At 45.1% G+C, this 16,258-nt stretch overlaps 1 protein-coding gene across 1 annotated transcript in view; it reads right to left on the reverse strand.

Annotated features, from left to right (window-relative positions):
• Positions 1 to 16,258, reverse strand: part of LOC311039183 (uncharacterized protein) — a 396,442-nt gene that overhangs the window by 17,482 nt on the left and 362,702 nt on the right. Inside the window, exons 13-15 of the mRNA XM_084048852.1 lie at positions 7,004 to 7,041; positions 3,740 to 5,510; positions 1,316 to 1,510 (exon numbers count right to left, since the gene is read on the reverse strand). Of these exons, the coding sequence (XP_083904978.1) occupies positions 1,316 to 1,510; positions 3,740 to 5,510; positions 7,004 to 7,041 (2,004 nt within the window). The remainder of the gene's footprint in view (positions 1 to 1,315; positions 1,511 to 3,739; positions 5,511 to 7,003; positions 7,042 to 16,258) is intronic.

A 16,258-nucleotide genomic window follows, 5' to 3' on the forward strand; every position in this document is an offset into this window, starting at 1 on the left:
CTGCCTTAACACATCTGCATTGTCCACTGCATCCCTTTTTGCAACCACAGCGGAGGAGTTCTCGACAGGCCAGGCTCGCTTCTGTGTGGTCCAGTGCACTTCCCATCCTCCTGTCAAAATTAGAATCAGCTTTATTGTCAGATCACGGGTTTACAAGTGTAAAGAAGTGGATTAAATTATTTGTATTCACCTGACCTCTCCTTCCTCTTCCACCCCGATTCACCTGGGGATGGGAGTTCAGGGGCTGCAACCATCACCTGTCCTCAGCAGTGGCCAGCTTGGTAGGCTGCCCTCTTTGTATGTTGAATCAGTGCAGCTCGTGTTGGGTGGAGTCCATAAATTGTTCTACCCTTCTGGGTGAATAGCTGCTTCCGTGCCTGATTCACTGATGCCTGGCCGCTTGTGCGGTCATAGAGCAATACCACAAATCGCTCCAGAGGCTCGATCCAGTCATCTATTTTGTCTGGGGTAGCAGCTAAGGAACTTTTCCCAGTTCCAAAAGCAACCCACAGCTCAGTCAAGTGGAGGTGTTGGGCTGACATTACTGCCAGGACCAGCACATCCGTGTCTACTGTGCGTATAGTCACCTTGCTATACCCTTCCTTCATAGCATCTTCTAGGTGTAATATGACGCGAGTATCAGCCTTCTCATGTACTGTAGTTAGTTAGGTAGTTACTAGCATGTTGTGAATAGTACCACTGTATTCCTCATACTTGAAAATGTAGGATTAGTCACCAGAATCAAGATCCTAGGTGGTCTAGCACCTGAGTTATTGGTAAAATGACAGCAGATGGAGGCCATTTTGGAAAATGGCTGCCATGGTTACCACAGGACAAATCTGCGATGGCCCTATAGCCAAAAATGTTCCTTATGGCATGCTCTAACTGTGTGCCAAATTTCATGCTTTTATCGTAAAGTGCACGATTCCATCAAAATATGGCCCGAAACGCCTGGACTATTAACACCAGCAAGACTAAGGTCATGTGGTTTGGCAGAAACAATGTCAGTCAATAGCTCTGTCTCTCTTTGTCTCACTCTGTCTCACTCTAAAGTTTATCTTTCATAGATCTCTCCACTGCCTACGGTACTGTTCACTGTATAATGGTCAAGCAACTATTAGACGTGTCTGGTGACCTTGATCTGTGCTAAGTCATCAAAATCCTCCTGAACAACACACACTTCTATGTCCAGTTGAACAACCAGTGTACTTTATCATTATTCTAATCAGTGTGGGTAACCCCGCTATCAACCTCTTCAAGTAAGCTCTCACCGCTGTATTAATATAATATTTACATTCTGTTAAATTAATCTGACCTGAGAATCTCCAGACAACAATGTGGACTCTTCAATCCAGCACCCAGCAGCTCCAGTGAATCTCCCAGCTCCTGTGAATCTTCCAGCCCCAGGTTGTTGCCACTCAGGTCCAGTTCTTTTAAATGTGAAGGATTAGAGCTGAGAGCTGAAGCCACAATTTCAAAGTGTGTCTTTTGGAGGCCACAGAAAACAAGTCTGTAAATAAAGATTCAATCAAAATATATTAAACTCAATTCACTGTCAACTAAGAGAAGTCCTATCTGCGAGTAACATTAGTACCGCTGGTTTGAGCACTCACCCCCACTCACTGGCCACACCCCCAGTAACTGACGTTACTTCCCATTCGGATAGACGGAGCGGCGTCACATTCTTTAAATCGTTAGACTCCCAGTCCGTAGTCCTACTTTTTGCGGATAATTAATATTCACCGATAAAACGCTACTTTTACTGAGGTTACGGTTAGGAATAAGGTTAGGTTTAGGCACAGTTTTACTGAGGTTAAGGTCAGGAATAATGTTAGGTTCAGGCATAGTTGCAAAAACGTGATAAAGAAGTTCAACAAAGCAGAACTATGAATCACTGCGACTACTGACCAATCACAGCGCGTCCTCACCAGGACTTGCTCAAACTAGTACTAACTAGTACTATCACCAATCGTGTCCTAACTAGTTATCCAGACATTAAAAGGATGTAAGAACAGACAACCGGAGAACAGAGAAGTGAAAGATAGAATGTTGTCTCTGTATACATTAGGGTGCAACTTGCATGGTGTATTAAGTAACTTGGCCAGTTCTCATGAGTGATGTAACTTGGCAAGTGACTGACTGACTGACTGAGTAATAACCATGCTCATTGTTTAACAGCTTTTAAATCATCTCTTCACCCTTCCACTAATGGTATGGTCCCATTTCATTGTAGAACAGATGATGAAGACACTTGTGAATATTACAGAGGACTTGAGTTCTCCTGTTGTTCTGTGTGGTAACATGTTCTATGTTCTCTGTTGGTGTGTGTGTGTATATCTAAGTAGTCCCAGAATGGATACACAGTTCAGTATTAGGTACTGCATGGTTGTAGTGGTTTTGTACAATGTGTAGAATCACATCCTAGTGGTTGACCTGCTAGATAATGTTATCTGACGATTTCCTTATTCATGTTCCCACAGAGTTCAGAGAGGGAGACGGGTGGTGGGCGGGGCTAATGTTATCTGTCTGTCTCCTCCTCCCCTCAAACTTTGTGGGAGCATAAATGGGGCTTATTAATATTAATAATATTAATAATAATTTAGTCATTTTTAGTTGTTTTGTGGGGATTTGTCACTGTATATTTGCACATACAGGACATGTGTCCTCTACATTAACAATAATGTAGGAACATATTAGGAACAATGGATGCCATTGATATTAATATTAATATGGCTCCCAGCAGCAGTCAGCGGTTACTTTTCTTGCTCAGGGACACTGCGACATGGAATTAGCTTTGAACCCTCAAGCTCCATGAAGAATGATGAGTGATCCCATAGCTTTTATCATTATTTTAGCCTCACCCTTTGACTGAGAGACACTTTGTAGCTTTATGTATTAAATTATGTTTTTATTATTATTATGTACGATATATAATACAATAATAATCTTTAAAATTATCATTAAATTATTTTATTTAACTTTTAGCTCCACTAGGGGGGGCTACTGAGCAGGAGAGGAAACAATAGATTCATATTTTCCCGGTGGATCTGTATGAGACTTGATGTGTCCTTTGTGCCTGTAGCCATGAGGATTTACAATGAGGCACACGGTCACTCTGCTCAGTCAATAACTCTGGAGTAACACCAGTACGGGCTGATTGTGTTCATATAGACGCTCAACATGGACCACGGTGGATTCAAACCCACAACCTCTGTGGTGGTGGACAGGCACTTTACCACTGCACCACCCGAGCACCCTGATACTGTAACGTTATCAGTGTATTCTGTGATGTCATAACGACACTGTAACGTTATCAGTGTATTCTGTGATGTCATAACGACACTGTAACGTTATCAGTGTATTCTGTGATGTCATAACGACACTGTAACGTTATCAGTGTATTCTTTGATGTCATAACGACACTGTAACGTTATCAGTGTATTCTGTGATGCCATAAGACACTGTGATTGTGTGTATTTGGTTCTGCATATTGCAGGGTGACATTCTCAGTCAGTAAAAAATAAATGCAAGCAGTATTTTAAGCCTCGGTCTTGTTTTTATCCTGCTTCACTGGGGACTGGTCTTTATTTGCTCATAGCTACACACAATACACTATTTGAGACCTGGACAGATTTGAGACCTAGTTATTATTTGAGCTTTTATATTAACCAATGAGTTATAGTGGTATAGGTGTGAAGGTAGACTGATTGACTAGTAAGTTTTCTATATGCCTACTAACCGAGCCTTTCTGCTGTTCCTCACAGCTGGGACCAGTCTCCATCGCCCCTCCTTTGATGTGTTGTATGTGTCCAGGTCCAACTCATCCAGAACCTCCTCTGACATCTGCAGCATGAAGGCCAGAGCTGAACACTGGGACTCAGACAGTTTCTTCTTTGATCTGTCCCCTGACTTCAGGTACTGTTGGACCTCCTGATGTACTGAATGGTCGTTCATCTCCATCAAACAGTGGAAGATGTTGATAATTCTCTCAGGAGAGTAATCTTTAGTGGTCATCTCCTTCAGGTTGTCGATGGCTCTCTGGATGCTCTCTGGACTGTTCTCTGTCTGACCCAGCAGACCTACTAACAGCCTCTGGTTGGACTCCCGTGAGAGGCCATGAAGGAAGCGGACAAAGAGGTCCAGGTGGCCATTTCCACTTTGTAGGGCTTTTTCAATGGCTTTCTGCAGGAATTGATCCAAGGAACTGACACTGCCCCGCAGGAATGGCTCCAGTACCTTCATGTTCTTCTCTGTGAAACAGCGGAACAGGTAGACTGCAGCCAGAAACTCCTGGATGCTCAGATGAACAAAGCTGTAGACCGTTTTCTGGAATTTCACACTCTCTCTTTTGAAGATCTCTGTGCACACTCCTGAGTACAGCGAGGCGTCTTTCACATCAAGACCACACTCTTCCAGGTCTTCTTGGTAGAACATGATGTTACCTTTCTCCAGTTGTTCAAACGCCAGCCTTCCCAGCTTCAGAAGAACCTCCCTGTCAGCCTCCATGAGCTGCTGTTGATTCAGCTCATGAGTCTCATCATACTTCTGCGTCTTCCGCTTTGTCTGGACCAACAGGAAGTGGCCGTACATCCCAGTCAGGTGCTTGGGCAGCTGTCCTGTCTCGTCTGTCTTAAACATGTCCTCCAGAACAGTAGCAGTGATACAACAGAAGACTGGGATGTGACACATGATGTGGAGGCTCTTTGATGTCTTCAAGTGTGAGATGATTGTGCTGGCCAGCTTCTCATCGCTGAATCTCTTCCTGAAGAACTCCTCCTTCTGGGGGTCTGTGAACCCTTGCACTTCTGTTGCCATGTCGACACATTCAGGAGGAATCTGATTGGCTGCCGCAGGTCTGGTAGTTATCCAGAGGAGAGCCTTGGGGAGCAGCCTTCCTTTGATGAGGTTGGTCAACAACACGTCCACTGATGATGTCACTGTGACATCAGAAACAATGTCATTGTTGTCGAAGTGCAATGGAAACCTGCTTTCATCCAGACCATCAAAGATGAAGACAACTTTCCAGACAGCGAGCTGCTCTGCTGTAACCTTCTTTAATGTTGGGTGGAAAACATGGATCAGTGTGAGAAGACTGTGCTGCTCATCTCTGACCAAGTTCAGCTCCCGGAATGAGAAGGGAACCAGGAGAATGACATCTTGATTTTCCAAACCCTTTGCCCAGTCCAGAGTGAACTTATTCACAGAGAATGTTTTTCCAATGCCAGCGATGCCCTTGGTCAGAACTCTTCTGTTGGGTTTGTCTCTGCCAAGGAGGAGGGGCTTAAAGATGTCACAGCAGTGTATTGGTTTGTCATGGAGGGTCATCTTCTTGGAAGCTGTCTCAAGCTGCCAGACCTCATGTTGGTTATTAACCCCTTCACTCTCTCCCACTGTGACGTAGAGCTCTGTGTAGATGCTGCTGAGGGAGGGCACTTCAGTGACGTATGTCACACGATCAAGACTGTTCAAACTGATCTTATAATCATTTAAATCCTCCTGCAGACTGACGCCTGCAAAGATAAGAGAATGTATGCATTTTAAACATTCAGTTATTTTATAATGTAAACATTTACAGCTGTGTTTGCACATGAAATAAATGCCCTCCAAAATATCGACAATTCATTAAAATGAAAATATTCTGATAAAATAATTTGTAGTGTATGTCTTCTGCCATTTAACCACTTTTCAAGAATTAAAAATGTTTTTCCATAGTTATAGCCTTTTGGCAAGCTCTCAACACACCTTAATGTGACATGTTGTGATTGGTCGGCAACATATTTTTTATCATATTTGTAATTATCATTACCCTTATTATTATTATTATTATTATTATTATCGTTGTTATATTTATTACAGTAAGTAAGCATACATGGCTTAAAGGAGCAGTTCACCCATTTGCAACCTTATCTTCATATAATTGGTCCTCACTAATGCTCATTATAATATGTTACCTTTTCTGTCTACTCACTCTGTGTCTCATTGGATGGCTGTGGATAGTTCAGAAACATGCCTACCAGTGACATCATCAGTAGGTATCATTTCATCAGGTAGCACTTCAAACTTATCTTTTATGGAAAAACAATGACTTCTTCATGTTAACTTTCCAGGAAGATAAAGGCTGTAGTTTCTTGGAATCCCCATTGATTATGTCACTGTGTTAGGTACATTTCTGAACTGTCCAGAGGTCACCTATGAGACAAATGGTGCCAACTAGGTAGGTCCACTTTACTCATAGACCTACCTGTGGATTATACCAACTAGGTAGGTTCACTTATTCATGAAACTACCTGTGGATTATACCAACTAGGTAGGTCCTCTTACTCATGGATCTACCTGTGGATTATACCAACTAGGTAGGTCCACTTACTCATTGACCTACCTGTGGATCATACCAACTAGGTAGGTCCACTTATTCATGAATCTACCTGTGGATTATACCAACTAGGTAGGTCCACTTATTCATGGATCTACCTGTGGATTATACCAACTAGGTAGGTCCACTTACTCATGGATCTACCTGTGGATTATACCAACTAGGTAGGTCTACTTTCTCATGGACCTACCTGTGGATAATACCAGTGACAGCCACCTTATGTGGATTATGTGGTCAACTCGCTCTGCAGCTTAATCCCATGTACAACAAGCTGCTTTTTTTATTTTTATTTTCCACACCTTAACTAACGTCCATAGCATGTCATGTACAGTATATATCTGCCGCTATGCTCACACACCTTATGTGTTACCTCAGGTACTTACCGCACCAGATAGATATACTATGTGTTCCCTTGCCCCCCCCCCCCCCCCCCCCCACTTATTCCCTTTCTTTAAAAAATGTAAATAACAAAAGCGATGGAGCTGGTTGCACAAAAATGAATTTCTCCCACTGTTTTCCACTTGTAAACCTGTTGATGTGATAATAAAGTTGATTCTGAAAATGGGTGAAATGCTCCTTTAAGCATCACATTTATCAACATGAAATAGTGTAAAGTGTGTTCAGTCTTACTTTGTCCACTTGTTGTTTGACTGGGTGTGGTCAGAACTCTGTGGAGAGGAATATAATGTATTAGGACTATATAACAGCCTTTATATTAAAGGATGAATGAACATTTCATTGCATAATAATGCACACCGATATATTGATTTGTCATTTCTACATTATAATGATTTCTGGACGGACCCAGGATCACAGTTTGTCTTTGTCTCTCCCTGCCCCCAATTTGTAGTGACTGGAATAGTTTTATAACCAACTATACACACAGGAATGTCTCTGTGTCACCCAGCAGTATCACCCAGAAGGGATTATATGTAAAGTGTAATATAATGTCTACACATGCAGGATTTGCTTGCATGTCACAAACACAACCCTGATGGAAATGACTATTCATTTTGGTAATATTTATGTTATTTCACACAGTACATTTCATTTAATCATATTTGGAGCTGACTATTAGAAAGGGGCGTGCTAAGGAGCACAAATCTCTGCCAGGCTGGGTGGCTGTATTGCTTTTGGCTCCACACTGCTTATACGCTTACATGATTAAATGTGGCATAAATCTGACAATGCATTAATGTTTTTCTGCTCTTTTATGTCCATTTTTCGTAAAACCGGCCCTTCCATCAAACCTTGGAAGCCAGTTATAGCCAATCGGAATGGAAAAACTCAAATGGTTTAATACATGTTTATCACATGACTCCAGAGATAATTGCATGAGTATTGAACAAGATCTGTAGAAGTAGTAGCAAAAAGTGTGTTTTGAAGAAAATGTGTAAATGGGCGTGGCCTATATGGGGAGTTCAAAGGAATCAAAGGAATCCAGGGACAGTTTGATTTTTACAATTGTTAAAGAAATATAGTTCACAATGTTAACCCACTGGTGTCTGGCATTTAGTTTTAAAATACAAAATGACTACCGGTGCCATATGAGACTCATGTAATGGGCTGGTATAGCACTACCATGATGCTGATTTGAAAAAAATAATAAATATATTAAAGCTGCAAGCAGCGATGACCGGGCCCTCGACGTTCTGTCCACTATACATGTCTGTATGGCAATCAGCGAACTGGAGTTATGGCTGTTTAAAGCCCAGCCAATGGGAACACAGATGGGGCGGGGCTTAAGCCTGTCCCTATTGGCCGTCTAAGTGCACCTTGGAAGTTTAGTAGGTTTTTGATGGTGGGAACTGGAGTTATGGCTGTTTAAAGCCCAGCCAATAGGAATTGTAGATCGGCTATTTTCACTTCCTGTTTGGCGTTGAAGTTTGACCCTTCGCCACGTTCAAGCCGATTTACGAAAACTACAAACTTGGTATGTGGATTTAGACCACCAATAGGGACGAGCTGTAATTGCTCAAGCCCCGCCCCCTCTGTCTTCCTATTGACTGGCCTTTAAACAGCCATAATTCCAGTTTCCAGCATGCTACCTAGTACAAATTTGGTATGTGGACTAAGACCACCAATAGGGACGAGCTGTAAATTCTTAAGCCCCGCCCCCACTGTGCTCCTATTGGCTGGGCTTTAAACAGCCATAACTCCAGTTCCCAGCATCAAATACATACAAAATGTGGGCTCCTGTAACCTTACACAGCAACCGGTCTCACGATATTGCATCAGCATATGAGCTCTGAGCAAGCAGCTTCAAGTCAAGCTCGATGTACAGCGGTGTCGCGTGCCGAATGCAAGCCATTCTACAAGACCACAACGCGTTGCGAATGTATCGCTTTGTGGTCTTGTAGATCGGATAGTTTTCCATGGGACACCGTCGTGCAACTAAGCATAAATCAGGTACAGCCCTCTCACAGACTGAACACAGCAGAGCAGACACACACGAGTCACTCATAACGGTACAAAGTCACTGCTGTAGGCTACTGAATGTAAACACGTTTAATAATTACACAACCATGTCATTTTATTTGATTAAAAATAATAACACAGGTCAAATTGAAACAGGTGATCCGTTTGGCAATGATGATAGTCCCTCATGGTAAAACATACTACTTTTTAATTTCTCATGTAGGCTACCTTAATTTTATTTATTCACACACAATTTTTCAAAAACAGCAGATCTACAAGGTCATAGTGTGGCACTCAAACTATGAGCTTGTAGAGTTGCTATTTTTGAATAGCCAAATAAATCTCAAATGACAAGAGACATTAAATTGCACAAAAACAAATTTGCAAATTGCTAATTTTGAAAAAATGTGTGTCTCCCCGTGTTTGAAAGTCCATTTACTCAAGTACTGTACTTAAGTACAATTTTGAGGTACTTTTACTATACTGGAGTATTTCCAATATTTTTACTTCTAAACCACTACATCTCAGAGGAAAATATTGTACTTTTACTCCAATACAATTACATGAAAACTTTGGTTATTATAGCGTAAGTTCCAGAATGGTACTTACTATGGGATATCATCGCCCTCTAGTGATGCCACAGAGCAAACACACCGATCTCCCGAGCAACAATCCTCACAGACGATTGGTAAAGGGTTAGTGTGACGTAAAAAAACGGCGACCGGTTGTAGTATAAATACTCTTGCGTCATCAGCCAGCGCTCAACCTCTTCTTCTACTCTGCAGTGGCTGCATGCACTCGGAGCTGAACGAAACATCGGAGAAACTTAGCGAATTCCAACACAACCTGAAGCGAGGGCACAAATTGTTCCTTCACGGGTGCTTTCGTGATGAAATAAGTTTCTGTTATAACTCTCCCGAGTTTTCAACTTTATTCAACTTTATTCAACTTTCCTATCCTCTCTGTATTCGAGCCACGAGCGTCTAAGCTAGTGCTAGGCTAGGCTAGCTTAGCCTTTGTTTGACCACCTCGTGTCAAAAACAACAACAACAACAACAAGATGGAGTCTCCTCGTCCCTGCGGCAGGAGGGGATGTCGACTCCTCATCGCAGCAGAGGACGAGCACACTCTGTGTTTGTCCTGCCTGGGGCTCACACACGCCTGGGCCGCGCACCGCAGCACGGAGGCGGAGCATGGCTGTGGCCCCTGTGGCGCTTTGTCTCCGACCCAGTTGGAGAGACGTCTCGACAGGGCCGGAAACCTAGCGCTAGCAGCTAACGGCAGTGCTAGCCCCGAGGCGCCGCCCGCCAAAGCACCCAGAGCGCAGGCGGCTAGCACTAGCAGGGGGGCTATGGGCCCTCCGCTCCACTCGGCTCCACGCTCCAGTGGAGCAATCCCCAAACGGACTGGGGAGGCCAGGCTGGCTCCCCAGTCCCCAGGGAGCGTCGTCGACGAGGCCATCGGACCTTCCCAGGGTAGCGATGACCTCCTCCACACCCCCACCTCGTCCGTAACCAACTGGGGAGACACGGAGCTCCCAGGATGCTACGACGACGACAGCGAGGAGGACGAATCTCTCGCCCGGAAGCGGAGGAGGACGACGACACCATGACCTCCTATCAGGAACCGGAGGTAACGATGGTCAGCCCAGACCCTCCGGTACCGGGGCCAGAGGAGGCGACGGCCTCCCCGGAGCCTAGCCAGGAGGCCAAGGTCTCCGGGGAGCCCGTTATCATCGTGCTACGTCGTGCTATGGCGAGGTGCGGCCTTGCACAGCCGACGGAGCCTGCGAGGTCGTCAGTCGGGGTCCCCAGACCAGGATTCCAGGGACTGGCGCCCCTCCCCCCTCGTGTGGTCGACTCCAAGTTGCTCCCAGAGGCCGGCGGAGTCAGAGACGCGGTGCAATACTCCTGGGCGGTTCGTCGGGAGCCAGTGCCGCTAGGCTTCAACGCCGACATCGCCACGGGGGTCGACCTGGGGGTGGCTGGTCTCCCACCCATGGACGGGGACCTAGCCACCGCCATCGAGAACGCCAAACCGGGTCGGGTAGGCAAGGACCGCAGATGCGGACACCCCACCTTTACCAACCCGAAGATGAAGGCCCTCTCCGGTGCACACGCCGTGCTCTACAAGGCCTCCACGTCTGCTGTGAAGGCGCTGAACGCGGGGTCGATGCTCCAGGGGTCGGCCGCGGAGAAGCTCAAGGAGCTAGTAGCCAGGCCTCTACTGGAGTCAGACACGGCGGTGGACCTGCACATCACATTCATCGACGACGCCACGGAGCTCGCCCAGCTGGTACAGTTGGCCATACTCTGCAGCTGCAACGCCATAATGTGGTCGGGTCGGGCCATGGCCCTCACGGCGGACCTGGAGAGGGCCCAGTGGCTCGACCTGGTGTCGGAGTCCAAGGCCATCGTGACGACGGTTCTCAAAAGCCTTCCTCTGACGCCCGGGAACCTGTTTCCATAGCCAGTGAACAGACCTTTGTTTCCTAAATGGGACCTGGCCTTAGTGCTGACGGCACTGTGCAGGCCTCCATTTGAGCCTCTTGAAACGGCGTGCCTGCGCATTGTCAGTTTCAAGACGACGCTCCTTTTGGCCCTTTGCACGGCAAAACATGTAGGCGACATGCAAGCACTCTCTGTGAGTGAGGATTGCATGCGGTTCTCGGACAATGGCCAGAGGGTTTTGTTGAACCCCAATTTGGCATATGTGTCCAAAACCGGTGTGGTCGCCAGAGCTCCGGTAGAGCTGGGGGCTTTTCACCCTCCACCGTTTGCCTCGGCAGAGGATAAACGGTTGCATTGTCTCTGTCCGGTGAGAGCCTTGAGGCTCTACTGTCAGATGACGGCAGCTGGTCGGGTGTCGCCTCAGCTTTTCGTCTCTTACGGCCGAGGCCGTAGGACGGCGGTGGCTAAACCGACTCTGTCCAGATGGATTGTGGAGGCGATTCGGTTGGCATATGGGAGTAGTGGCACTGCGGTCCCTGTGGGACTGAGAGCGCATTCTACTCGGAGTGTGTCTGCATCATGGGCCCTTTATAAAGGGGTGTCGCTGCAGGACATATGCTCGGCTGCCAACTGGTCGTCGCCGTTGACATTCGTGTCTTTCTACAGCTTGGACGTGGCGGCATCTGAGATGGCGCACAGTCCTGGGTGTAGTGGCTGCGCCACGGTAGGTTGGAAATGCAGGGCCTTAGGGCATGCGTTTTTCAACACCTTTTACGCAGTGGCTGGTTCCAGACATACAGGTGACGAGACAGGCCTAGGGGCTTGGTCTCTCTGTATGGTCCTGGCTAAGCCTTCCTTGCCCTCTCGGGACCTGATAGACAAGGTCCTGGGAGGAGGAGGCCTTGGTTTCCCTGCCAAACTTTAGTCAGACTGGAGTTGTCTGGACTAGTGGCTAGGGCCAGGACGTAAAGTCTGTCAAGGTCTTGACTTACATCCTCCTGATCCATGATCCTGTGGGGTCATGGGCTGCCTGGTGGCCAGGGTCAAGTCGGGGATTTGACCTATGGCCTTGGGTGGCATTGGGTGGGGTTGGTGGAACTGTGGGCTCCCCCGGGGGACGTGTATGTGTCCCATAGTAAGTAATAACCCTAGGTTACAACTGTAACCCAGGTTTTATTAGTAATGTAAGAATGGTACTTACGTTAGAACCCCCTCTGAGTGCAAGCTAGCATGCAGAGTAGAAGGTTCCGAGGTCGAGCGCTGATGACGTAAGAGTATTTATACTACAACCGGTCGCCGTTTTTTTACGTCACACTAACCCTTTACCAATCGTCTGTGAGGATTGTTGCTCGGGAGATTGGTGTGTTTGCTCTGTGGCATCGCTAGAGGGCGATGATATCCCATAGTAAGTACCATTCTTACATTACTAATAAAACCTGGGTTACTGTTGTAACCTAGGGTTATAGTTACTTTGTAGATTTTGAGAGAAATTACAAAACACACTAACCACTTCAGCCCTATATATATTTCGGCCATTTGAAAATAGCCGATCTACAAGCTCACACTTGTAGCTTGTAGATCTGCTATTTTCAAACAATTTTTATACATTTAGAAAACTTGAAATGGGATATTCTGCATAATAAGTACTTTTACTGTTGGTACTTTAAGTATATTTGATGCCAACACTTTTATACTTTTACTAAAGTAAATTCTGAATACCAGACTTGTACTTGTAACAGAGTATTTCTACATTGAGGTATAGATACTTTTACTCAAGTAAAAAAAATGGTGAAGTTAGTTTCTGTAAATTGAAAAAGAACGCACCAAGTACAGTGCAATTCAGGTCTGTTTTACTAAGTATAGAGGGTCTACGTGGTTACACTGTACCAGACTTTTACTTGCGCCACCCAGTGGCTGAATGGCCACACTACACATTGAAATAAAATACAATATGTTTAGGGGGCGGGACTGAGAATCTGGGGGAGCGGCTGAGAAAGGTACACATCGCCGCCTCAAGGTACTGTTTTGAAAATAGTGACGACCAGCTTGATACCACTGTAGATTTTTGGTGAAGTTATTTTCTGTAAATTGAAAAAGAATGCACCAAGTACAGTGCAATTCAGGTCTGTTTTACTAAGAATAGAGGGTCTACGTGGTTACACTGAAGAGATAAATTCAATTCTCTGGCACACCTGGGCTTGCGTCTAGAGAGACGGACGGACGGACGGACGGTAGGACAGACAGACAGACAGACAGACAGACAGACAGACAGACAGACAGACAGACAGACAGAGAGACAGACAGAGAGACAGACAGACAGAGAGTATAGTGTATATTATAGTGTATATTGATTCACATACTCGGGTTCAGGTTCATTGAAGTCAGGAACCAATCCTTTAGACCGGTCACTCTGCAGAGACACACAGCTGGCTGCTGAAGACTCTGGTCTGTGGTGAACACTTCTGGAATCATACAAATGTTTCTACTATTATCATGGGAACAACATGTCATTTGTTCAAGTATGAAAGAGTGGGTTTTGGGGGCTCCTTTACATCGCAGCAACAAACAATAGAAGAATAGTAGAAAATAGGACTAAAACAGTACAATGACAGTGGCACAGATAAATGGATGGACAGACAGACAGACAGATACATTTTCCATAAATTGTTTCATAGATAGGACATGCACACAAGCAACCTGTCTGTAGTTCAGCTTCACCACTGAACACTACATTGTAATTTGTACGACTTCTTTCACAAACTGCACACATAGTAACTTACAATCTATAGCTAAACATTGGACAGGGAGGACACACTGTTATTAGACTCTATGTCTTGTTTTTCAGTTAAATGTGCACATGTGTGATGAGAGAGTGCAGTCAAGCCAAGACCAACTCAGGACTCCTGAATCGCTTCCCTCCACACTCTCTTATCTATTATCGGGGTCTTGAGCTCTACAGTGTTGTTATCTAAGCTGTCACACAGCAGTTCATCTAGGTGGTGTGCTTCTTGCCTTTCCTGGCTTTGCCCTGGGATAGCTCCCATAGTGTCAGTTTGCTTGCCATTAGTTCAGTGTGCCTGACCCTCATCCTTTTCTCTCTGACCCATGGTAGGTCCCTGTAGAGCAGTGTTTGCCAACCTTTTCGGTGCCAAGGCACACCTGGCGATCGATCGATGCCAATACTTTTTTACTTTTACTAAAGTATATTCTGAATACCAGACTTTTACTTGCGCCACCCAGTGGCTGAATGGCCACACTACACATTGAAATAAAATACAATATGTTTAGGGGGCGGGACTGAGAATCTGGGGGAGCGGCTGAGAAAGGTACCCATCGCCGCCTCAAGGTACTGTTTTGAAAATAGTGACGACCAGCTTGGTACCACTGTAGATCTGCTTTTTGGTGAAGTTATTTTCTGTAAATTGAAAAAGAATGCACCAAGTACAGTGCAATTCAGGTCTTTTTTACTAAGTATAGAGGGTCTATGTGGTTACACTGGAGAGATAAATTCATTTCTCTGGCACATCTGGGCTTGCGTCTAGAGAGACGGACGGACGGACGGACGGACGGACGGACGGACGGACGGTAGGACAGATAGACAGACAGACAGACAGACAGACAGACAGACAGACAGAGAGTATAGTGTATATTATAGTGTATATTGATTCACATACTCGGGTTCAGGTTCATTGAAGTCAGGAGCTCTGTTTCTAGACCGGTCACTCTGCATAGACACACAGCTGACTGCTGAAGACTCTGGTCTGTGGTGAACACTTCTGGAATCATACAAATGTTTCTACTATTATCATGAACAACATGTCATTTGTTCAAGTATGAAAGAGTGGGTTATGGGGACTCCTTGACATCGCAGCAATAAACAATAGAAGAATAGTAGAAAATAGGACTAAAACAGTACAATGACAGTAGCACAGATACATGGACGGAAAGACAGACAGACAGACAGATAAATATTCCATAAATTGTTTCATAGATAGGACATGCACACAAGCAACCTGTCTGTAGTTCAGCTTCACCACTGAACACTACATTGTAATTTGTACAACCTCTTTCACAAACTGCACACATAGTAACTTACAATCTATAGCTAAACATTGGACAGGGAGGACACACTGTTATTAGACTCTATGTCTTGTTTTTCAGTTAAATGTGCACATGTGTGATGATGAGAGAGTGCTGTCAAGCCAAGACCAACTCAGGACTCCTGAATCGCTGCCCTCCACACTCTCCTATCTAGCATCAGGGTCTTGAGCTGTACAGTGTTGTTAGCTAAGCTGTCACACTGCAGAGCATCTACGTAGGTGGTGCTTCTTGCCTTTCCTGGCTTTGCCTTGGGATAGCTCCCATAGGGCTCTATTCCCCAGTCGCCCCTGAATCCTAAACCTTACCCTAAACCTGTTAAATACGGATAAGGGAGCTGCGCTGTCTCAAAACGTTATTCTGCACCTGCTATACCTGTCACCCATTATGCCGACACCGTTATTTGCGCGTGGAGGCGTGCGCGTGGGCGTGTTGTTGCTATATCCCCAGCATTTCTATTCTGCACACACACATGGGTACGGCTTTGGGAGGGGGCACAGTGGATTCTAAAAGCACCCGCAAATGGCACACAATGCAATGGCTTTGTGGAGACAGGACGCAAAGCATGCAACTCTCTGTACTAGGCTACTATTGTACTATTGTCAACAAATCTCTGTGATTCTAATTTTACTATAATCAGCAGAAGAAAGGGTGTCAATTGCTTGTGTCAATTGTATTTATATAAGATGATAGTCTATTTAAAGAAGACAATTTGTGCATCTGCAATGCAATGCTCCACTTTACACGTCAGTTTTATTCATCGATTATGCAGGAAATAATTAACTGATTACAACAATATAAAATTCTCTCTAATCAGTAATATGTAGGTAATATTTATGTCTATCAAATGCTGTTTTACTGAAAGGCAAGCTTAGACTTAGAAACAAAACATCGGCCCCATTTTAAATCGCCTCAGTGC

The sequence above is a fragment of the Gymnoscopelus microlampas genome (assembly GCF_963454915.1).
Source record: "Gymnoscopelus microlampas genome assembly, chromosome: 22".
NCBI lineage: Eukaryota > Metazoa > Chordata > Actinopteri > Myctophiformes > Myctophidae > Gymnoscopelus > Gymnoscopelus microlampas.